General features: G+C 40.1%; 2 protein-coding genes and 1 pseudogene across 2 annotated transcripts; 2 read left to right on the top strand and 1 right to left on the bottom strand.

Annotated features, from left to right (window-relative positions):
- Positions 1-197: 197 nt before the first annotated feature.
- LOC149173527 (expansin-like A3) lies at positions 198-1,877 on the bottom strand (annotated as a pseudogene).
- Positions 1,878-9,154: 7,277 nt separating this feature from the next.
- On the top strand, positions 9,155-13,297 carry LOC149173526 (uncharacterized). Its single transcript, XM_089426728.1, has 2 exons — positions 9,155-10,403; positions 10,890-13,297. The coding sequence occupies exons 1-2, from the start codon at positions 9,155-9,157 to the stop codon at positions 13,295-13,297; spliced, it is 3,657 nt and encodes a 1,218-aa protein (XP_089282854.1).
- Positions 13,298-15,496: 2,199 nt separating this feature from the next.
- LOC149173525 (uncharacterized) lies at positions 15,497-17,613 on the top strand. The gene is made up of 2 exons (XM_089424639.1): positions 15,497-16,345; positions 16,421-17,613. The coding sequence occupies exons 1-2, from the start codon at positions 15,796-15,798 to the stop codon at positions 17,551-17,553; spliced, it is 1,683 nt and encodes a 560-aa protein (XP_089280765.1). The 5' UTR covers positions 15,497-15,795; the 3' UTR covers positions 17,554-17,613.
- The last annotated feature ends 7,347 nt before the right edge of the window (positions 17,614-24,960 follow it).

The following is a 24,960-nucleotide window of genomic DNA, read 5'->3' as shown; positions in this document are numbered from 1 at the left end:
AACAACATATATATACATATATATATTTGAAAGATCTTTTATTTACTACTGTGAAGGTTTTTGAAGTAGGTGATACCATCGCCTAGCTACAATAATAAAACCGATATTTGTTTCTTCTCGAAACAAATTAATGGCAAGCACACGAATCACAGGAATCTCATATTCTGACGCTAATTGCAAAGAGAAGCACAACGAAGCTATAAATTATCGTTCCAGTCGCCAGTTGCGCACGAACTGCAGTCAAATTCTTGCGCCCTCTCTGAGATCTGGAGTCCTGAGTCGTAAACAGACCCAACTTTCCAGTCTGCAGGTAGCAAATTTTATCCAGGGCGCCCTACCCAACTTCCGTCGAAGCCTCCCGTAACCAGTAACCGGAACAAGAAGGGACTGGGTTCGGCATGACCTGTTAATGAATAAGGGTTTGCAATACCCCACACTGCATTGTAATTGTGCAGACTCATTTCACGCCAACTCAGTGTCCTACCTGCATTGCATGCAAAATCCCTCAATTCAGATCGCATGATTGAATACAGTCATTGAAGCAAAATTTGTAAATTGTTTGTGATTTGCTCTATAGGATATTAATACTATTTTTACGGGTTGAATTCTTTTGACATTTTTGGGTTAGGATTAGTTCTATGGTTAATCTAACCGCAAGTGATCCCTTTAAAACAATTTATCTGATACAATATTATTTATGAACCATATTAGAAAAATAAAATTTAATACTTATATGAGCCATGGTCCCTGGTTACTCCACCTCGGTAACTTGAACCAAGGAAATGTCTGTTTGGCCTCCTTGATACAGAAACTGTACAACAAGATAGTCGGGATAGTGACTGCTTTCGTGTACTTTGATGGACATATTTTTACCTGGATAATCGCATGGGATGCTGTAATCATATTCAAGTCATAAACAATTAAACACATATCCATCATGTCACTGTCGGAATTGAACAAAGATTCAAACTATAGAGAAACAAATAAAGATTCAAGTTGTAGACCAACTTATGGTTGTTTCAGTTATAATGTTCCTCGTACTAGCTTCACTAGGAATTTTTTTTTGGATTCTTGAATTGGTGCTCACCGTTTATGCTCCACGCCCGCCATCCCCCATGTTGAGAAGTTGGTCGATTTTACCGGGGCGTGCCAAGCTTGCGAAGGTGTGAAAGTATAGAAGAAAATCTGTCCTATTGTCGTCTGTAAAGTCCCTAACCACAACTTTCACCCCTGATTTGGTGCAAACGGCCGAATCTGTGCATCTTATCTGCTTTTATTCAAATAATAATTCAGACAAAAAATTAAAATACAATTAGAGAAAAATTATACTACAATCAAACAAAGAGCTACGCCACAGAGGAGAGAACAAAAAGATTATACTACAATTAAAAAAGAAGATTGTACTGTAATCAACTAAGAATTACACTAGAAATGTCCCGAGGACGATGTTAGAGGAATTCAATATATTGTAATGGATTAAATTTAATTACGCTAAGGCGTTTCTCTTTGAAATTGTCTGCGGTCCATTCTCTATGTTACATGATAGAAATATATTCTTCCTTCGGATTGATATCTCTTAAAGAATTTGCAAAACTGCCGAGTACCTCAATCAGCCGGAAAAACTGCAAGACCGCCAGGTGCCTCCATCAAGCGCCAAATCCAGGCAGTTACTAACTCCCAGTCGCTGTAACGGTAAGGAATGGCACTCAACAACAGTTGAAGTTGTATTAATAGAAAGTTGAAACGCTATAATCCTGAACCTTTGTAATGCCCAAACCTCTTCTTTCATTAATCTGTGTGCGTACAACAGGCGTTATTGATTTTGTTGGGCCGGCGGACCAGCGGACCCTTCTTCCAGATTCTTTAGAACAAACCATTAATTCTTGTTGAACGTTTCTTGCTGTGGCGAGTGAATGCAGGGGTCTGTGAATGAATAGGGTGCCTTGTTAGTGTAAATTGAAGGGATTGTGCTCTTTTGCTCTATCCTGTGGGCCTGTGAATGAATAGGGTGTCTTGTTAGCGTAAATTGAATGGATCGTGCTCTACTGCTCTATCATGTGTCAATACCATGAATCTGTATATCCGGGCTCATGCAGGAAAGACTGGGTTTCACGAGTGAATTCTAGTCTTATAGTTAGCTTCTAACATGAATTCTTTTTGTTAGCTTTCTTTCAATAATCCGGATGTCTCAGAATTTCAAATATAGCCAACATCATAAGGTGGATCAGCCATGTTTGTTGATGGCATATCCAACATTTTAATTCTAGATTCCTTGTTTTTTTTTAACGAGGGAATCAACCTATATAGATCATGAACTCCCATTGTCCGGCGTATTAAAAGAGCCATTTAAGCTTGTTAGTGGACCTCCTACTGTCGATGCTGGAAGTCCAAGTTATCATTTTTCTAATTTTCTATATTTGTGTTGCTAAGATTTTCTGGATTGTAAATTGTTTTGAACGATATGTTATTATCCTTTTTCTGCATTTTAGATTGTTGTGAACGAAATTGCTGTTAAATCCTTGAAGCACTTATTGTCCATATAGAACTTCTAAAATAGCAAAACACTAACAAGAACTTGAACAATACAAAGACTAGTGGTCTTAAGAAAAAGGGGAAGGATTATCGATTAATACTTCGTCATTGACTTCAGAGATCTCGATCATACCAACCTTCAGGTGCACTCCACCTTTGGATAAGGAATCTGCGTGGGAGTTGGGCTCCTGGAAAATATGAGTAAAGGAGATGGAATTTAATCTGGTCTTCATTTCTACAATGTGATCCATAACAGATTGAATTCTTCGCAAAGAAGATTTTCCATTAAGCATGTTCACAGTAATATTTGAGTTTTCATAAACGTGGAGTCTTCCAACTTAGTTTTCAATTGCTATGCGAAGGAGGTTGATAGTTCTTCCTAAACAATCAAGATCCGACAAGAGTAATAGAATGCAATGATTTTAAGAAGATGCATTCCCCTATGCCGCATCTTCCAGAGTTACCTTCAAAGGCACCCATACCTCTTTTGTGTACACATGTTCTTGACACAATTGCTTTGTTCTAAGTCTTATGGGCAGTGATGAACGAACTTACTAGATGAGCCCAATCATATATTATATGGAACCAAAATGTTTCTAGCTGTAGCATACAAGGAAATACATTGCACCAAACAGAAATGCATCTTCCCCTGTGTGAGTGCCTTCTGATATTGTATTGGTTAATTGTACCTAATTATTTTCCCCATCTTTTCCCAACCACATACAAGTCAAGACAATCTTCAAGGTAATTATCCATGCGAAAAGACTACAAAATCCTCACTTTCATTAACATGGACCATTCCATGGAGTGACTTTATGATCGTGATCTTGTCATTTGCTTTAAACTAAGTAGCACAGTGGGTGAATACACTTTACTTTTGACTTTGTTTGGAAAAATCATGTCACCGCTCAAAGTTAACATTTATCTAGGAATATGTGTGCAATTAGGAGAGAGATCTAGATAATTGTGTTCAATAGTCTCCAAACCAAACTTTAGATAATTGTGTTCAATAGTCTCCAAACCAAACTTTTAGGAAATTTAATCCTTATGTGATATCATATGAATATTTGAGTATAAAGATTTATTTCAAGTGGAAAAGATTTAATTTTACATTAATTTTATATTTAATTTTTTTTAATTATTAACAAATATATTTTTTTATTATTTTTATGGAATATTAAAAAAACATATTATATCTATAAACATTAAATTTATTAATGTATTTTTAAAAATATAATTTTTATTATTTTCATGGAATATAAAAAAACATATTATATTGAAGATTAAATGGGATTAATCTACAAAACCATAATTGCATGGACATAAATGGCATGAAAAAATGGGATAGGCTACGATGTTAAAAATTTGGAAGTGTCTGGTGTCGACCTCCCAAGCTAAGGTGGGAATGAGATACAATTGGACCTTGAAGCTTTGCCAACACAAAATAAAAATCATAATAAGATCTACAAATGAACATTCTCATTCATGAAAAATGAATAGAACCACCCAACTGTAATAAGGTTATGCAGGATCTTCAAGCGGCCAAGATGCCATCTTTAGGATTACAATGATCACTAGCTACTACCACAAACCCATCTCACTCAAGGTGTGATATGTTACATATATCTATTACTAAGGAACCATCATTAAAACACAAATTAGAATGACATCATATTCAACAAAAACTACCATTAAACTTTTACATATATCTATTACCAAGAAACCATCATTAAAACACAAATTAGAATGACACCTAAATAAAGCCATAATTTTCTTACAAATAGTTATAAGAAAAGTCATCAAGATGTCTAGACATCTACATCAAATTAGGGATTACAAACTAGCAAGAAATACCATATAGGAAACCCTTGAGTGTGATTAGACTCAGACTAATATTCAAAAGTAGTTGCAGATGTTCCTCTAGCAAGCAATAGTCAATGGAATCAGTCATTGTCTCTACAAGGAATAAATTTGCAATGATGTGAGATAATGCTTTCTTCTAGCAAGCAATAGTCAATGGAATCAATCATTGTCTCTACAAGGAATAAATTTGCAATGATGTGAGATAGTGCTTCTATGAGAGGTGTGTCTAGAGTAAATTGAGGAGATCAAATTTGGAATGACTCAACTTAGCTAAATTGCATTGAAGGTTGCATGGGATTAATCTACAAAACCACAATTGCATGGACATAAATGGCATGAAAAAATGGGATAGACTACGACGTTAAAAATTTGGAAGTGAGTGGTGTCGACCTCCCAAGCTAAGGTGGGAATGAGATACAATTGGACCTCGAAGCTTTGCCAACACAAAATAAAAATCATAATAAGATCTACAAACGAACATTCTCATTCATGAAAAATGAATGGAACCACCCAACTGTAATAAGGTTATGCAGGATCTTCAAAATCAACCCCACATGATCAGCACTAATCTGGTGATTGGATTTCTACACAGTCCTTATTAGCCTACAAGGATATCTACTACAAACAAAAATAAATTGGCTTCTAATCATGTGAATAATCCCACTCCCTATGACCTACCATGGTAGAAATGTTTCATTTGGCTATTAGAAATATCATGAAATGGGTTGAAGTTCCACACGCTCCTTTCTACCTAGAATTTCTTTCAGGCATGGCTTTGGTTGATGTTATAGCTGGTATGATATTGTACTGACATAATAGTAATGCATTGTAAGAATCTCTTTTCCAAGAAAGGATAAGACATGTTACTTTTTTATACATATTAACTCACTCTAGAAGGAGATCTTATTAGAAAAGTAATATGAATACTAAGTTCAAAATATTTAAGTGAGGCTTCCTTTTATAACAAAAGGAACCAATATAATAAGGAAAAATGTGACGAGATCCAATTATGCATCTGCAACATTTCTCAATTCATATCTAAAAGGTATCCTCCTTATACATAGGGTTTTAGGTCCACTCCACCTTTGGATAAGGAATCTGCCTGGGAGTTGGGCTCATGGAAAATATGAGTAAAGGAGATGGAATGTAATCTGATCTTCATTTCTAGAATGTGATCCATAACAGATTGAATTCTTCACAAAGCAGATTTTCCATTAAGCATGTTCACAGTAATATTTGAGTTTTCATAAACGTGGAGTCTTCCAACTTCATTTTCAATTGCTATGCGAAGGAGGTTGATAGTTCTTCCTAAACAGTTAGGACCCAACAAGAGTAATAGAATGCAATGATTTTAAGAAGATGCATTCCCCTATGCCGCATCTTCCAGAGTTACCTTCAGAGGTGCCCATACCTCTTTTGTGTACACATGTTATTGACAAAATTGCTTTGTTCTAAGTCTTCTAGGCAGTCATGAATGAACTTACTAGATGAGCTCAATCGTATATTATATGGAACGGTGGGTGAGTACACTTTACTTTTGACCTTGTTTGGAAAAATGATGTCACGGCTTAAAGTTAACATTTATCCAGGAATATGTGTGCAATTAGGAGGGAGATCTAGATAATTGTGTTCAATAGTCTCCAAACCAAACTTTAGATAATTGTGTTCAATAGTATCCAAACCAACCTTTTAGAAAATTTAATCCTTATGTGATATCATATAAATATTTGAGTATAAAGATTTATTTCAAGTGGAAAAGATTTAATTTTACATTAATTTTATAAGAAATAAAACTTGTGTACTACTCAAATTTGCAAATTTAACAAATCTAGGGAACACAATACCCAATAGTTGCAATAAATGAGTCCCAAGAAATGTAGAGTAGTCATCATTGTGAGCATTGAGTTTCATCCCCCCAAAAAATTGTACACTAGTAGTAACTAGTACAAGCAATCAATCACAAAAAAATAGGAAATGTAAAATAGATCACGCATTTCAGTTAGTCCAAAGAGGCACTCGAAGAGTAACCATGATGGAATCAACCCCACATGATGAGCACTAATTTGGTGATCGGATTTCTACACAGTCCTTATTAGCCTACAAGGATATCTACTACAAATAAAAATGAATTGGCTTCTAATCATGTGAATAATCCCACTCCCTATGACCTACCATGGTAGAAATGTTTCATTTGGCTATTATAAATATCATGAAATGGGTTGAAGTTCCACATGCTCCTTTCTACCCAGAATTTCTTTCAGGCATGGTTTTGGTTGATGTTATAGCTGGTATGATATTGTACTGACATAATAGTAATGCATTGTAAGAATCTCTTTTCCAAGAAAGGATAATCATGTTGCTTTTTTATACATATTAACTCACTCTAAAAGGATATCTTATTAGAAAAGTAATATGGATATTACGTTCAAAATATTTCAGTGAAGCTTCCTTTTGTAACAAAAGGAACCAATATAATAAGGAAAAATGTGACAAGATCCAATTATGAATCTGCAACATTTCTCAATTCATATGTAAAAGGTCTCCTCCTTATACATAGGGTTTTAAACCATAATTTTAGGCCATGATGTATATCAAAATTTGGTTCATTTTAAGCAAGATTGAATGTGAAGATCATTGGCCCTAAGCATACGACAAGTTAATAAAAATTCTCCCCAGAGGCAATTTTAATTGTTGTTATCTTTTGAAGTGTGGGCAATGCCCTCGACATTTTCAAATTCTCGTTTATCCTTTCAAATATGCAACTACAAATATGTAAGATATTTATTTTATCATTTTAAATATGCAACTACAAAGATGTAACATATTTATTTATTTAGCACGTTTCAAGTTCTTTTCCATGTTTATTTCAAAATGATTTAATGTATCTAACATCATCTACAATATAATCTGAAAGATAACCCATCGATCATAACAAACCATAGCAGCTAGATTTTTTTAATGTCTTAAAAAAACCAATGGATGCAACTTTGCTAGAGAAAAATGGCATTGCCACAGTAATATAAATCGTAGCAGAGATCTTCATTCATATATATATATATATATATATATATATATATATATATATATATATATATATATATATATATATATATATATATATATATATATATATATATATATATATATATATATATAACGAGTATGTACTATGGAGATTTATTTATCTCAATAATAACTTGAGATTCTTCGACAATCATTCTGGATTTTCGAGTAGGGTAATACTCAGAAACAATTATCGCGCGGAGCTGGAGATCGCGGGAGCGGACTGAAGACCTTCTGAGTGCAGCTGCAACGCCGCCGCCTTGGCCTGGGCCGCGAGGCCTGCCTTCCGGGCCCTGGCTTCAGCCATGGCCCAACCAGATCCTTCCCATGGGGATGCAGAGAAAGCTTTTTCTGATTTGGTAAAGTCTCTGCCCCCTGCCCGACCGAAACCTGCAACTTCAAAATTTGTTAAGAAATTGGATATTCTCCAAGAAGTTCAGCTGCCTCCATCTCTTCCTCGAATGGTAGCTCTATCATTAGCAGAAAAAGGGCTCATAGGGCAGTTTACAGGCTTATGGCCTTCACCAAAGACAGTCCAGCGATGGGTGGAAAGGAATTGGTCCGATAAAATACAAGGAAAGATCTCGATTCGCTTCTGTGGCAAAGGCTACTATACCTTTCATTTTGAAACCAAGGCAGACAAGGATCTGATATTCAGGAACGGGCCCTATTTTATGGACTCTCGAGGGCTATATCTGAACAAGTGGACCCCTGATTTCGACCCTGAGCTAGATATCCCTAATGCGGTTCCGGTTTGGGTACGTCTTCCCCATCTGCCCCTGCATTGTTGGGGAGACGAATCGGTCAAAGCAATTGGGAATGCAGTAGGTAAATACATTGACAGAAGCGAGCCCAAAGATAACATGCAAGCCTGTGCAAGGATCTGCGTAGAAGTGGACCTCGGAAAAGGCCTGCCAGAAGCCATCAAGCTGAAGGTGGATGACTGGAGCTACATACAGCAGCTGGACTACGAGCAAATACCCTTTAAATGCAAGGTATGTCACGAATACGGTCATTTTGCTAATAGATGCACTAAAGTAACCAATCTGGAATCTGAAGACCAAGGAGGACAATGGGAAACTGTGAAAAAAAAGAAAGCAGCACCCCTGTCTAAACAAGAACCATCTTCTGAACATCCGGGCTCTTCCTCCCTCCGCCCCACCTCTCCTCCTCTCAATCCTCCAGGACCTTCCCAAGAACCCCCCTTCCCCTCATCCTCCAACCCTTTCCTTATTTTATCCTCGGATGATCCTCAACCTGACCAGCCCTCTCTGGAACTGTCCGATCCTCCCTTGATTACCTCGATCCTCTCTCAGCCCTTCTCTGACCCTCCCCCTCCCAGAACTACCAGAAGTTCCTCAAAAGACATTGGCGCCTCCAGTGACCTCCACAAGAAGCCGGGACCAGGAAGAAAGTCAGCCAAACAGCATCGGGAAGAAAGCACGCAAAAGGATATAGCCCTAGGGATCCAAACCCCTATGGACTCCTTCATTACAGGATCCCAAGAAAAAGAAACAGCAGGAAAAGACCATGAGAGGCGAGCACCTCCTCGCTCGAATGCCTCATGATGAAGCTTTTATCTTGGAACAGTAGGGGTATGGGGCACCCCTCTAAATCAGCTGCCCTACGAGATCTTCTCCAAATAGAAAGACCTGAAATTGTTCTGATACAAGAAACCAAACAAAGTCAAAGCGAAATGCAGAAAATTGTAGATGCCCAAAAAAATTTTACAGGGGCCAGTAGCAACTCCAGAGGAGCTTCTGGAGGAATTACAACCATGTGGAATAATCAACACTGGGACTGTAAGTCTTCCGTCCTCAATCAAAACTGGTTAAGGACTAATCTTAGTAACAAAGAAGAGAGCCGTGACCTCATCATTTACAATGTCTATATCCCCAATCATTATCGGGAAAAGGAACAGTGCTGGAAGGATCTGAAAGAAGATATAGATAACGAGCAGAACACAAATGTCATTCTAGCTGGAGACTTCAACTTAGTCCTTCATGCGAATGAGAAAAGAGGGGGCAATTTCACCTCCGACCCCTTCAGAAGTCAGATGGAAGTGATAATGTCCGAACATGAACTGATGGATATTATCCCAAAAAATAGAAAATACACCTGGAATAACAGAAGGTTGGGGCCAGGCAATATCATGGAACGATTGGACAGAATTTTGGTTAACGTCTCCCTCCTTTCCTCCTTTGCTGCAGGCCACACAAAAATTCTCAGTGCCACAGCTTCAGACCACTTTCCCATTCTCTTAACGTTGGACTCCCATTCTCAATTGGGACCAATTCCGTTCAGGTATAATCCTTTGTGGAGAGACAACGCTGAGGCTGAAGCTATCATAGAAGCAACCTGGAAGCATCATGTAGAAGGCTCTCCAAGCCATATATGGGAAACAAAAATCAGAAATACAAGAAAAGCTCTCAAGGACTGGGCAAAAGTCAGCTATCAAGAGCCAGAAAAAATTAGGAAAAAAATACAGCAGGACTTGGAGGAAATCCAAAAACAAATAGAAGATCAAGGATTCACCCACCAGCTGAAAAGCAAAGAATGGGAAGCTCAAGGACAGTTAATGCACATCAAGAGAGCGGAAGAAATTAAGTGGAGAATTAAATCAAGACAGCTATGGCTGAAAGAAGGTGACAAAAACACGGCTTACTTCCACAAGCAAGCCACTGCCAGAAAAATAAGAAACAATGTAAACACTATAATGGATAGCCAAGGCAGCCAACATAACGACCAAGAATCCATCAAAATAGCTGCCTCCCTTCACTACAAAAGCCTCCTCACGGAAAATCAAGAAGAAGCTGACTATTCTGCGCTTTTACAGCATCTACCGGAAAGAATCTCTTCAGAGGAGAATGACAGCCTAAATCGAGAAATAACAGAGGAGGAAATCAGAAAAGCTATCTGGACCCTGCAACCGGACAAGTCTCCAGGTCCAGATGGGTTCCCAATCAATTTTTACAGGGATCATTGGCACTTGATTAAAAAAGACCTTGCAAAGATGTTGAGGGGAATTCAAAGAAAAGGGAAAATGGGGGGCTTCACAAATTCAACATTCCTTGCCCTCATTCCCAAGGAAAATCGCCCCACTTCCTTCTCCAGGTTTCGACCAATTTCATTGTGTAACTCCTCTTATAAGATTTTCACAAAAATTATAGCTTCTAGACTCCAACCCCTTCTTCCTTCCCTTATATCTGAAAATCAAGGAGGCTTCATGTCAAACAGGCAAATTCATGACACCATCACCTTGGTCCAAGAAGCCATTCATTCCAGCACATCAAGGCAAGAGAAAGGTTTTGTTCTCAAGCTCGATTTAGCCAATGCCTTTGACCGAGTAAGACACTCCTTCTTGTTTGCTGTCTTGAGGAAAATGGGATTCAATTCTGCCTTCATTAGCACCATTGCTGCTTGTATCTCAGGTCCCTGGATTTCGCCTCTCATAAATGGGCGCCCTTGTGATGCCTTTCAATCCTCAAGAGGGTTAAGGCAAGGTTGCCCTCTTTCCCCTTATCTTTTTATTCTTATGGCTGAATCATTCAGCAGTACTCTAGATCACAACAGAAGAGTTGGCCTCATCTCTGGTATCAAATTCGGAAACGGAGTCAAGAACATCAATCACTCCCAATTTGCTGATGACACTCTGCTCATTGGAGGAGCTTCCACTACTATCGCAAGGCGCTTCAAGACCCTTCTCGATCAATTTATGGAGTACTCAGGGGGAGAGGTCAACTTTCAAAAAAGTTGCATCTATGGATGGAATATCTCCAATCAAACTGCTCACAGCATAGCTAACATCTTTGGAGTCGCCTACAAAGCAAACTGGGATCACTTCACCTACCTTGGGATGCCGGTCACCCTGGGTTCTTTAAAAGCCGCTACCTGGAATGAAATAATAGACAAAGTCAAAAGGAAGATCCAGCAATGGGGAACTCAATGGCTTAATCCAGCAGGCAGAATAATTCTGCTCAAATCAGGTATATCCTCCCTACCTCTATATCGATTTACTCTTTACCAAGCTCCTGCCACTTTTCATCATAAGCTGGAAACCGCCCTCCGAAATTTCTTATGGCAAGGAGGGAAAAAAGAAAAAAATAGATTCAATTTGGTCAGTTGGAAAAGCGTAATTCAATCACAGGACAGAGGTGGTTTGGGAATTAGAGCCCCTAAAATCCTAAATCTAGCATTTGGGATCAAAATGGCTTGGAGGTTAATTAATGAGCCAAAAGCATGGTGGAAACAGGTCATAGAAAGCAAATACCTTACCGGCAAAAGGCAAAGACTTCTTGAAATAGACATTCCCAACAGAGATTCCACCAAAATTTGGCATCTCTGCAAGAAAGCAATTCCCATCCTCAATCAAAACACCTCAAAGATCCCTGGGGGAGGGGACAGTATCAACTATGCTACAGACAAGATAATGGGTCTTCAACCTCTAAATACAATAGAAGAAGCCATCCCTTTCATTCTCCATCTCAATAGTAAAGGCATACAGAGGCTTGATCAAATATCAAAATGGGATGCAGATACGGGAGCCTGGATTAGTTGGGAATTTCCAGTCATCCCCCCAAATCTAGAACCAAGCTTCAAAGTCCTCCAAAAAAACCTCCAGAATAGAGCACCCATTAAAAAAGGAGCAGCAGACGGATTTCGATGGGATCCCACGGGTTCAAGCTACACCATCAAGTCTGGCTATCAATATATCTGCAACAGCACCTATCAGACTCCCATTTGGAACCAATGGAGAACAATCTGGAAATCCGAGGCCATTCCCAAAGTTAAATTTTTCACATGGCTGCTGTTAAAAGGCAAAGTCCTCACATCTGAAAACTTAAGAAAGAGAGGGATCAATGGTCCTTCAATTTGCCCCAACTGCTGCTCAGCAGAGGAAACCATCCATCATCTGTTCCTTGACTGTCCCTTCGCGAAGAGATGCTGGATCAACTTGTCCAACTTGGGCAATATAAAATGGCAACCCCAACAGAACATTTCAGAGGCAATTCAAGAATGGAGAAGGAACTGCCCATGGAAAGACAAGAGGAGCAAGATTGTCAAAAGAATTTGGGCTATCATACCTCACAATCTTCTATGGAAAATTTGGCTCACAAGAAATAAAAAGATCTTCCGAAACAAAGAGAGTAATGTCCGAATGACATGCAACAAAGCTCACATCTTGGCGCAAGAGACAATTGCAGCAAAATACACAGGAAAAATCAAAGCAGCAGATTACTCAGTGGAAGAGAGATCAGTTATCAGGCACATTCTAGGCCGACCAGGTCATCAGCAGGATACCCAGAGAACTGACAGACAGCAGCAGGAACAGATTAGGGAGTGGGAAATTAGACTCCCAATCCAGGATTATAAGATGTGGATTCAGAGCAATAATTGTCCAACTCTATACTTCGATGGTGCATCAAAGTCCAACCCAGGACCAGCAGGAGCGGGAGGAGTAATATTAAATGAATCAGGGGATGAAATCTGCAGTTATGAATGGAGCCTGGGAAAAAAAACAAACAACAATGCAGAGGCTTTAGCTCTTTATCAAGGTCTGTTGCAATTAAAAAATATGGGTATCAGAAAGGCACTAGTTTTTGGAGACTCTTCAATAATTATTCGCCTCATGAATCACAATCAGCGATCTCCTAACAATAACCTCCAGCAACACATTGAGCGAATTAAACTCCTCCTTAAACATTTTGAAAACATTAAACTTTATCACATTCTTCGCACGCTAAACATGGAAGCTGATAAGCATGCGAATAACGCAGTGGGAAAGCAGGAAGGTGCGCTGAGGCACAACAATAGAGACACCTTCCAACCCCTGCCATGACTCAGGAAAATCCTGACACCGCCCAGATTCGCAGGCTCATCAAGTGTGCGAAGGGCATGGCTTCTACAGCAGCAGGACAAACTGCAGAGAGCATAATACGCATAAGCAGTCAAATCCGAGCTTCGATCGAGAGAATCACCTGCCATCAAAGGAAAACAAATCAATACAGTGCTGGCCTGAAGATCGAAAACACCGCAAATGGAGATTGCATAAAAGATTTTGTAAAATATCTCACCAGTTCTGAGGGTCCGGCTCCAGCTAGGCACTCTGTCTATCGTTGGATTCAACCTATAAATATGGGCAGAAGCAAGCCAAGAATTGCCAATCAAGGTCATGCGACAGAGCAGCTACATCGGCTTGACGCAGGCGCTCTTATTCAGAATCCCAGGAGAAACCAGACTCTGGTATCGTTTCATTTTGCTTTGTTTAATTCCATTTTAACTTCTGTTGCGGTGTTTTTCAGGAAGGCCCAAGTTAGTCTCTGCAGGGTTCTCTGGAAAGCTCAAGTCCGTCTCTGCAGGGCGGCTTGTTTAGCTGCTCCTCCATCCTTTCACTCTTCGCTCTCCCCTCATCGCCTCTGCCCGCCGCTTACAGCATCCTCCTCTCGCCTCTTCAGCGAGCTTTCCCCAGCTCCCTCCTCCCTCTTTTTCACCGCTCTCTTCTCTTATATTCCCCTCTGCCTCATCTGCCCCTCTACCCGCAGACTTCTGGTTCTTTTTGGCTCGCGCACCTATTCCCCGCCCAACCTCCCTTCTATCCTTGTTGCTCAGGAAGCGGGAAGCACTACCTTCCCTGACAGCGTCTCCAATCTCTGTCTCCAAGTCAGAATTTCCAACAACGTTCTAACCGCTCCCGCCTTCTGGACCTTTTTTCCTTATTGTATCTTCCTCCCTTCAATGGCGCGCAGTGAGGATTGTTTACACTGTGCTGATCTTCAAGCTGAGCTTGAAGAAATAAGGACTCAGCAGTCATTGTTAGATGAAAAGCAGGGTCTTCTAGCTGCAAGATTAGAAGAGCACGATAGGCGCCTTGATGAGCACAGCAGGAGACTTTTTGAACAGGACCGCATCAACACTGAAAAGTATAAAGCAGAAATCCAGCTTTTCATGCATAGGGTGTCCTCCCTCCAAGAGCAATTTGAGCAGCTCACAAACCGCTGCGGCCATGTCGAGGAATCGCTTTCCACTCTGAAATTCTGGCTGGAAAAGAACACCATCGCCACCAGCTCCTCCAGTGTAAATCATGGAGCCAAAGATGATAGGCCAGAAGAATCAACAGCAAGACACATCCAACACATCATGATTGACTGAATGAAATTCAAATGTATTTTTCTGTTATCTTCCTTTATTAGAATCTATACTAGCGCTATCTTTAGCAGTAGGAAAAAAAGCAAGCTAAGGACCAAGGGGGCAGCCTCATTTTGTAAACCCCTTGCTTCCTCTCAGTCTGCGCAATCTATGTACCAGAGGATTCTGCATCCTCGTTTTTTTTTCAGAATATAATATATAGCAACCGACCATTTCAAAAAAAAATAAAAATAACTTGAGATTCTTCCAATTATGACAAAAGAGTAAAATATTTAAAATAGAGCATGGACTATAGAAATTTATCTGAATGATAACTTGATATTCTTGAGATTCTTAACATACGATTTCAATGTATGTAAATGAAAAATTAGTAGATCAATTTAATCTTAATTTTGACGGATTTGATTACCTATTCTTCCCCACTCTATGCTATTCTTCCCCATTCTATGCCTTACGGCGTTTCCTTTGCAACATAAGGTGCAAATGCTAGTTATAAGTATTGGATCCATGATCATCTTTACTATAAGTATTGGATCTATGATCCATCTCCATCATATCATGATGATGAACCTCTATATATATTGACTAAGCATTGGGTTTCTGATCATCTTTACTATAGTATTGGATCTGTGATCCCTCTCCATTTATATTACGAAATTATCAATATAATTTATTTAAAAAAATTCTACATAAATCACAAAAACATCCAATCTAAAACATTATATAAATTTAAAATTTCAATCGACAAATTAACCTCATATTTAATTGATTTTTTTTTTTTTTTTTTTCACTACAAAATCCCCAAATCCCTCCCCAAGTCCATTACCTTCTAAGTCGCCCAACCCTCTCCCCAAATCCCTCCCCCAAGTCCATTACCTTCTAAGTCGCCCAACCCTCTCACAAGGCCATTACCTTCTAAGTCGCCCAAACCCTCTCCCAAGTCCCTTCCCTCCTATTTGAAACAGGGTATTGGTATTTTGTATGATCCTTTGCCTTCTTCTATTTGAAACCGGTTGTTGGTATTTTATATGATCTTGAGGGTCATCCTTTGTTGACCTTCGCGGTTCAAATTGGCAGCTCAGGCGCGCAACTATCCGCCTGAAAAAAAGTGTTCTATCGGGCATACAATAATACTGGGAATGCTAAAGCCAACGGGCATGCCATCGTTCAAAGTTTACTCCTCCGTTACGAATGTGCATTCTGGGTATAACTGTGAGAGACATAGCTAAAAAGATTATATGTATAATGATGGGATTCGGATGTAGTGAAATGGCCGAGGATCCAATGGAGGATACCCACTTTAATACTGAAGAGGAAAATTCAAGTACTGGGTCTCAAGGATTCAGCAGTTCTCAGCATCAATCTCAGACCCAAATGATCCTAACCCAACAACAGAGAGAGAGGATGGAGCGGCAGAAACAAATGGCCCTAGCCAGACAGAGGGCGAGAAAGCAATCACAAGGAAGCCCAAGTGAATCACAGGCTAAAATTGGCTCAGAATCTGGAGTGTTTTACAACACGCCCAATTGCAGAGAATCGGGAGATTGGCAAAAAGACATGAGAATATCGGGAGATTGGCAAGAAGACATGAGAATATTGGAGGACCATTCTGATAAGGAGTATTGCCATGGATGCAAGCCTAATTCAGAGGGATCTATTACATTATCCAAACAGCAGTTGAGAGTTCTGAAGGCTGTCTCAAGAGGGAAATCTGTCTTTCTTACAGGGTCTGCAGGCACAGGTAAGAGCTATGTGCTTGATTTTGTAGTAAAAATCTTGAAGAAATTGCATGGTCCAAACTCAGTCTTTGTAACAGCCTCAACAGGGATTGCAGCATGTCATTTGAATGGCATGACTCTACATTCCTTTGCTGGAGCTCCACCATGTTCTACAAGTAAGTATACACTGCTGGCTATGGTGAGAAAGAGTAAGATAAAGGTCAAGAGATGGAGAAAAGCCAGGGCATTGATTATAGATGAGATAAGTATGATTGATGGGGAGTTTTTTGATCAATTGAATTATGTTGCCAATGAGCTGAGGCAGCCATTGGAGGGGAAAGCGGTGTGGGGTGGGTTGCAGCTTGTGGTGACAGGGGATTTCTTTCAACTTCCACCAGTGAGGCCTCAGAACCCGAACAAATTCTTCGCTTTCCAGGCAGATTGCTGGAATGACTGTTTTGACAAGCAGATTGAATTAAGGCACGTATTTAGGCAGTCAGATAGGGAGCTAGTAGAGATGTTGCAAGAAATAAGAAGAGGTCTGTTTCACCCAAAAACCTTGGCCAAATTAAATAACTGTCACGGTCCATCGGTGAACTCAGATGATTCAGTGACTAGATTGTATCCGAGAAATGATGATGTTAGAAGGGTGAATGATGAGAGACTGAAGGCCTTGGGGCAGGAAATCATTACTTTTAGGGCGACGGATGTAGGGGAAGAGCCGGCAAAGAGTCAGTTGAAGAGTGGAATTGCTCCAGATCAGATTGGTCTTTGCCTAGGGGCGCAGGTGATGCTCACCAAGAATTTAGAAACAGAGAACGGACTGGTGAATGGTGCAATAGGCCAGATTGTTGAGTTTGTCAAGGATAACACATACCCTATAGCTGTTTGTCAAAGAGGCCTCTGGCCAAAGGTGAGATTTCTATCCAGGGTGGAAAAGATGATCACGCCGGAATCCTGGAGTGTTTATGAAGGTGAGAAGGAGATGGCTACCAGAACACAGGTGCCATTAATTTTAGCATGGGCTGTTACTGTGCACAAGTGCCAAGGGATGACGTTGGATAGGTTGGAGACAGATCTTTCCAGGGCATTTGATTATGGCATGGTATATGTAGCACTTTCCCGCGTAAAGAATTTAGATGGGCTGAGGCTGACAGGATTTAATCCATCTAAGATCAAAGCACACCCCAAGGTGCTTGACTTCTATCAGAGACTTACCAAACAGAAGTAGGGTACTTTTATGATCGAGAACAGAAATGAATCCTGTAGCCAGACATCAGACTCGTGGTGACATTATTAGTCTTCAAGCATCTCTGGTAATGTAGCTCGGGTTCGAATATTTATTTGTCAAATGTAAATGGCAGTATTAAAGAACCCTTCTACCTATTTTGGATCATGTTGCAACATCCTATTCTATGTGGATCTCAAGTGAACAATAAGGTGTTTCCTTAAATCCTGAAAAACACAGTAATTACTGAATTATTAGTATTATGAAGGTAAACTTTTGCAATCTGGGAATGTTGGTTAATTATTATTATTGTTTTTGGTTCAATGTTTAATTTAAACACTCTGTTATATATATATATATATATATATTTCTCAGCGTATTAAGTTCTTATTTGAATTATCAGTAAGCAGGCATGTATTTTTGTTTTGTTTTAAGGGTGAAGAAAAAACGGTATCATTTTCCATTATTTAAAATTAAAGTGATACATTGTTCTGATCTGCCAATGCCCAAAGAAAGACATGTACTGTCCATGATATCGTCTATCAGCTGCATGTAGTATTTTTGGGATGCTTACAATAGGTCCACCACATTGTGGGAAGCAAAATATTGCTTGCTATCGGAGTATGCTAACAATCTAGGAGAAACAGTTTAAACTGGTGTCTACCTAATATAAAATAGTCACCACAGTATTCTTCAATCCTAGTTTTGAAAATCGGATTGAGTTGACTCAAACTTGGTCAACTTGATTTCTGGCTGAACCGACTTGGCCTTCAAATTGGTTCGGTGGGCCAGTTTGGTGTTGAACTGTCTGAGTCGGAGCATGATTTTGCTGGTTTGGTACCAAACTGGCCCTATTTGGCTGAGTCCGTACCTACTTGGCCAAGTAGATCCAGGAACCCTCAACTGATTCCGAGTTGGCGTCCAAGTTGACCCTCAACTGATTCCAAGTCCAAGTTTGAGTTTAAAATTTATGGCTTCAATATGAGATATATATCAGAAGTGACAAATTGAAGGCTCTTCTCCCTTCCATCCTTGAATTCCTTTATCAGCAAGTTGCCTGGTTCCTTGGAGGAAACATCTAAAGAGTGTATGTCAGCAAGCACATTGTATTCACTGGATATGTGCATGAATTTGATGTTCCTGAAGCTATTTTTTGGTTCATCTGCTCATTACAGCTATCCAAACAGTCCAATGTGCTGTAGTCTTTCTCATCCATTGTATGACAAGTTGTGAATCTGCAAAGACCGACAACTGATCCAAGTGGTTTTCTAATGCCAGGCCCATAATCATTTAGAAGAATGACTACGTGTGCTTCAGCTGCATTATTTCTCAGTGGACCCAGTCCTGTTTCAAATGTGAGCCAATGTGATTCAGAGATATGCAGAAGACCACCTGCTCCACTGACTCCTTGAGCAAGAGTAGCAGCCCCCTCAAAATGCCAATATGGCCCAGATTTGTTTATGTTAGGATCCTGTAGGGTGCAAGCGTTGTGAGATTTTTCAGCCATCTCAGAGCTCTCAAATGCTCCTTTGATTTCGAAGTAAACTTCTGTAAAGTTTGCTTGTTTGTCTTGGAGTAAGCAGGCATTTCCTTGTATTTAAATAGCCCATAGGAAAAAAACTGGTAGAGCCTTGTAATCTTGTTTTATATTTCTATCATCCATCCATTTGGTGTGTCCTTCTCCTGTCAATTCTCCTTCCCAAATATCTGTTCTTTTCAAGAGTGAATTTGCTGCTGCCCAGGCCTCTTTTTCAAAGCCACATGAAACAAATGTGGTTTGTGGATTCACGTTTTTCCTTGCATAGCTAGCAGAGTCCAGGTTGCTGCCAGAATATTCTATGTGGGTTCTCCCAGAGTCCCAAGTGAGGACTCTGTCATTTAATTTCAGCCATAATGATAGGAATAGATGTTACTTTAGGGGGGCCTTAATCTCCAGAGATGCTTCCAGTCCCATTCCTACCTTACCATCACAGGGGAGTCCAGCAGGTGTCTGGAGCCTAGGTTGACCTTGTATGAACCACCATGCCTGTTGGCTGTCCGCATTAAAGCACCTGGAGTCTCCTATAATCAGATTGCTGCTGTAATGAGTTGCCGTCCAAACACATTCCATTCTTCTGCTTACTAGGTAGAAATGTTACTGCCCCTATTTTTGGTCTTATCTAAAGATGTTTGATAACGCAGAGAAGTCTGGCATTGGGAGTTGCCAGATCTGACTGCTGCATCATATTAACTTATCTCCTATCCAGTAACAGGAGTGATCTGTTTTGACATCAGTGTCCTTTAACAAGAATCCATAGGGCTCCCGTACTAGAGATAATGGTCCTTTACAATCCCTAGAAATTGCCAAAATTTAGGTCAAACCCTTTGACCAGAATACCTGGGTTGAGGCTGAATCCTTTCAACTCTCATCTGCCTTAATACACACAGATGTAGGTGTCTCTTTGCTACAGCATCTCCCAAAAACCTTGCTGTGGTCACCTAGAGCTTTCCCAGCTCTTCCAAACACCAGTCTTCACTCAGCCGGCTCCCTTAGGCCTCCAGGAACCCTACAGCAGCCCTGTGTAAACCCTTTCTTGCTGTGTCAGCCCTCCACTGGCCACTACAAGCCTGCAGCCTCACTTCTCCTTGCTGCGGGTCCCTTCAACACAGCTGCCAAAATACCTTTATCAGCGCCCTAAGCCCTCGGCCTCTTCACCAACCCTTGCTGTCCCTTGTGGCTTGCTTCTTCTTCAGTGCTGCCCTGGTTCGCCTTTCTCAGCTGCGGCTAGACCAACCATCCTTCAAACTAGGCCTCAGTCTCCTCTTTCCAACTTTCCCATCTGCAACAAGCAAAACCAAAAGACAAACCTTGGCCCTAATTCACCATAGAAGAAGATGCCCTCGAAAACCCTTTGCCCTAGTTGCAGGCCTGCGGCTTCCTTAGAAAATCTCAGACCTCAATCAAGAAGAAATCCTTTTCATCTTATCTATATGAGTTGCACCTTATGCCTTTCCATTGGCCTCTTATTTATACTTGACCATTGGTTCCTTTGGAAGCCCCCTTTTCCTTCAAGAAACTTCCAACATCAAGTTCAACATCAAATTAGAACATTAAATATTCTCCTTGGGTACAAAGCCCACTCACTTTGGGTGCAAAGCCCACACTCATAAAATCACACTTTATGAGTGCTTCTCTCTCATAAGCCTAACACCAAGGGCATGTGAGAGTAGCTCCTTATGCTACCCAATTTCAACAATGATGACCAAAAGTCAAACCCTGATAGCCATATAAACTTCGGAAATTAAGTTGTCACCTGATTTTGATGGCCTTTCATATGGAACATTCATTCAAAAAATGTTACTTCTCTGTATATTAGTAGCCATAATGCCTAACATCATTGTGAATCTAAGTTAAACAATAAGGGCCAAAGACAAAAAATCTGAATATTCATGCTTGACATGGTGCCGATTAGCATTATGAGTCCGTTTATATATGTGTGGCTATGAGGCTGTAGCTTTATCACAGTTCATGTCTCGTCTTGTTAGGAAATTTCATTCATTCAGTGTATTTGGCAAGGAAGGCAGTCCCTGCCAATTTTGTCTTGAGGCTGTGCTTGTTGTCTCAGGTCACCACCCATCATGGAGTGGCAAGCAGTTTTTCAGGGGAGAAGCTGTGAGTATTTGGGAACTTGGAAGAAAATAGTTGTATTTTATAAGTTTTAACCTATGTCACACGGTTCGAGTTCAAATTTGAGTTCGACAACGATTAAGTTCGATTCGAATTCGAATTTTCCGATCAGGTTTGAATGAGGTTTGACATTAGGTTCGACTATACATATTTTTCAATATATATCTATATGACAAAATAATAAAAAATTCAAAATCGATCCATAAACACATGAATACAAATTCTTATTAGTAAACATACATGAATAATGTAATCATTCTAACATCTAGTTAAATGTAAACATACACAATAGTAGTTTGCAAAAAGAAATGACATAATTTTCAGTTGCTTGTTAAAATGTTTTTTACATCATGTAAATATGTTTAGCATTTTGACAGGCTGTATATATTGTTCAGCAATTTCACAGGCTGTGATTTATTTTGTATATATGTCTGTTCTTCTTGTTTGCATGCTATTTAGATGGCATATAGACTCATATCTTATAACAATGTATTTCTAATTTGGTCTTTAGCCAGGGTAACTAGGCAGACTTACCATGAGCCATTTCTCTTAATTAAGTTATCATTATTTAAATATCCTATGCAAGGGGGACATGTAACTGAAAATATTTCATCCCAAGCCAAGCCCTATATGTCATTGGTGGGGTATACAAATCTCTAGATGTCATTGGTGGGTTATGCCAAGCCTTTTGATGGAACTTTGTCAGTTTTTGTTTCATAGAAATCCTTTTAATGGAAGTGAGGGAACCCCTGAGTGGCAAATTCTAAGCAAATATGTTTTGAGGGGATTGGAATCTTGTTGCCCACTGAACCCACCACCCCCCTTGACAATCATAATTGTTTTGGAAGTGAATAGGTGAATCCCCAATGATTACAATTTGGACATGAATTTGTTGTTTGATGATGAAATTGAGATTCTAAAAGCTGTAGCCAGTACCTTTGTAATAAGATTTGTTGAGCTGGCTCTACGTTTAACCATACTAATCTTGTTTCATAACCTTCAAACAACGTGTCTAGCTTTTAATTTAATAATAATAGGCTGCTAATATAAATCTTGGAAACAAGTTTTGCCAAATTTGAGGTTAATTTTTCAGTTTGTCTTTAATCTTAATGTTTTTTTTTTTTTTTTTTCACTTGGAAAAAACTCGTAATTTCTATTAATAAGAAGAAATTACATTTTGTAGATGCTAAAGCATATGCAGATGGAGGCAAATTGCCTATCAAGACTAGAAGGTTATCTTTGTTCTCCACGCTGGGAGTCTTGAAGCAGCTCATACAGGTGAGCTCAAAGAATAGAAAACCAAAAAATTTTTTATGAGAAAGGCCACAGCGGGAAAAAACCTATATAATTGGGAAGATCATGTCTTCCTCCCCTTTTTCTTCTCAACTTTCCGCCATTCTCCTTGGGACGGAATTATGGGAACAAGTTGAAGTGGATTGTCTTCGCTGGGTCGAGAATTTTCTCCATCTGAATTAGAGGTGTCTGGTGTGTGCTGCCTTTTGATTCCACTGTTTTCCATTGTGTTTGTATTCTTCCCCGATTGTGATTCCATAGGCTCTTGAGGAGATGTCTTGTGGGTTTCTGTTTGGTTGCATTCATTTGGGATGGGTTCATCGTCCTCATTGTCTTCCTCCTCTTCCGGATCTGGGGGGGGGAAGTTCCATCCTTTTTGATGGTTGCCTGTTTTCTTCTTTCTCCCATTGTTCTTTTTATATTCTGGACATGCATTCTGCAAGTGTCCAGTTTGCCGACATACTCTGCACCTGAAAGCTGTGTTTTCATAGTCTAATGACTGTAGCCAACTGAGGTCTTTATGTTTTAGTATAATACTTTCCGGTAGCCCTTTGCTAAGGTCTACTTCTACACATATACGTGCGAAAGTAAATATTCCTTCGTCGATTCTTTGTGTATCCATTTTGATAAATCTGCCAATAGAATTACCTATGCAAGCAAGTATCTTTGGATCCCAGAAATGGATAGGGAGGTTATGGAGACGTACCCATACAGGCATCCTAGAAACAACAAAATTGTTTGCATCAAAATCCGGGAACCACGGAGTGATAAAGAGACTCGAAGATCCCCAGAACCATGGTCCTTCCTGAATCACGACATCTCTGACTTCTGGTGACGGGAGTTTAACTATAAAAAACCCCTTGGAGCAGAGATGGATCTCACTGTTCAGAGACCATTTTGTGAGTATCCAATGAAACAGGTCTACGGGTTTGGGCCAAAAACCATTAAAACGACATATTATGGCTTGCTTTTCATAGCTGTCACGTACCTTTTCTGCGTCTGCTATTTCTATTGTTAGTTCTGGTGTGTGCTGCAATTGCTCCACTATATAAGGGCTTGGATCGGTTCCGGTCTGCTTTGGAGCAGTAGGTGGAGGTTTTCTCCTTTGTAAAATATTCTTGTAAGATGTCCCTTCATTGTTGTATTGTTTGTGCTCTGGGTTGGATTTGTACCCACTGCCCCCTGTTGATTTGCTTGTTGCTGCACCTCCACGTAGTCTCATATTGAGAATGACTGTGGATCCTGATTTGATGTTGTAATCCTCCAAGGTTCTATGATCCTGTAGCGATCTGCCCCCTGTGATTAGGTGTTGTATGCCAGCAGGATAGCCAATTTGATTGGCTATGTTATTTTTCAGATCTATAACACTATCTGTTGCAGTAATCCAGATTAAGGTTGAATTCCCCTTTGGCGTTCTGAGGAAGATTTGTAATCTATGAGGAACTGATCCAGCGAAGCTAGAACTAGCGATCTGGGCTTGGGATCCAGTCTGGCAATCCTCTCTTCCCACAATAGAGCCTTCGATTGCTTCTGCCCCTATGGCCGTACCGAGATCTGGAGTGATCTTTGTATTTGGCAGTCTCTGTTTCCCGGCTACACATTCTACCATCCCAATGAGTCCTTTCAGCCCTATTCTGATACGACCGATCTCTGTCCTGTTCAAAACGGCATGACTGTGGATCAGCCATGATCTGCGGAGAGAAAGCTCCTCGATAAATAAAACAGGTTCCGCTTCAGATCCAGAGCATAGCTCTGTCCATAGCTCGAGATCTATACCCCCGGCTACATTAGGGCGTCGATCTGTATCTGGGGATCTCCCCTTCTTGATTTGCTGAGTGTCGGCGGTGGTAGTCGTAGTAAGAAACCTAACCAAGGCATCAGTGATCAGCTCTCGAAGCCCTCCTTTGAGGCAAACACAATTCTCGGCTATTTGGCGGGCGACTTCAAGAACGGGGTTAATGTGTTCGGCCCCCTCAGTATAATGCCCGTTGGCCCAGCCATTCTGGTTGAAAACGAAATTTTTGGGCCTGAAGATCTGGCCATAGAGCCGCGTCCCGTGACTGTCTATGGTTTCCGGCCTCAGATCCATATAAATCGCACGAGGGGTTTGGCACCCTCCGCTGTCTTCGTAGCCATTCACTCTTTCCAACTGCAGATCAGAGTTCCCTCTGGAGGTCCCAGTGGGAACGACCCCCTGCTCATCGCGTAGCACTTCCCAGAAGCTCCCTCCGATCTGGTTTCCGCATTGCCCAGCGTGAGAAAGCAGTAAAACCCTCATCTTCTCGTCCGCTCCACCCTTTGCTTCAGTTCTGTCTTTAATCTTAATGTTGTTCTGCAACTGTTAAAATTATTTTGTGCCATATAAATGTTAGCACATGGAGTTGTGATTTAACTTTTATATGTCATAGATTTCATTAGCTGTCTATTTTTAAATTTAGTAAAAGGATGCC

The sequence above is a fragment of the Pinus tabuliformis genome, chromosome 4_2 (genome assembly GCF_031772625.1).
Source record: "Pinus tabuliformis cultivar Carrire ecotype Pingquan chromosome 4_2, CPIR1, whole genome shotgun sequence".
NCBI lineage: Eukaryota > Viridiplantae > Streptophyta > Pinopsida > Pinales > Pinaceae > Pinus > Pinus tabuliformis.
The sequence above is the reverse complement of the archived record's forward strand: the minus strand, read 5'-3'. Positions and strand labels throughout refer to the sequence as shown.

Excerpts from the sequence above, each read along its gene's own strand:
- LOC149173525 (XM_089424639.1), top strand. The coding sequence starts at position 15,796 with ATGTGCATTCTGGGTATAACTGTGAGAGACATAGCTAAAAAGATTATA. Across the intron at positions 16,346-16,420 it reads TACAGGGTCTGCAGGCACAG|CCTCAACAGGGATTGCAGCA; the intron begins GTAAGAGCTATG and ends TCTTTGTAACAG.
- LOC149173526 (XM_089426728.1), top strand. The coding sequence starts at position 9,155 with ATGCAGAAAATTGTAGATGCCCAAAAAAATTTTACAGGGGCCAGTAGC. Across the intron at positions 10,404-10,889 it reads GCAACCGGACAAGTCTCCAG|GTCCCTGGATTTCGCCTCTC; the intron begins GTCCAGATGGGT and ends CTTGTATCTCAG.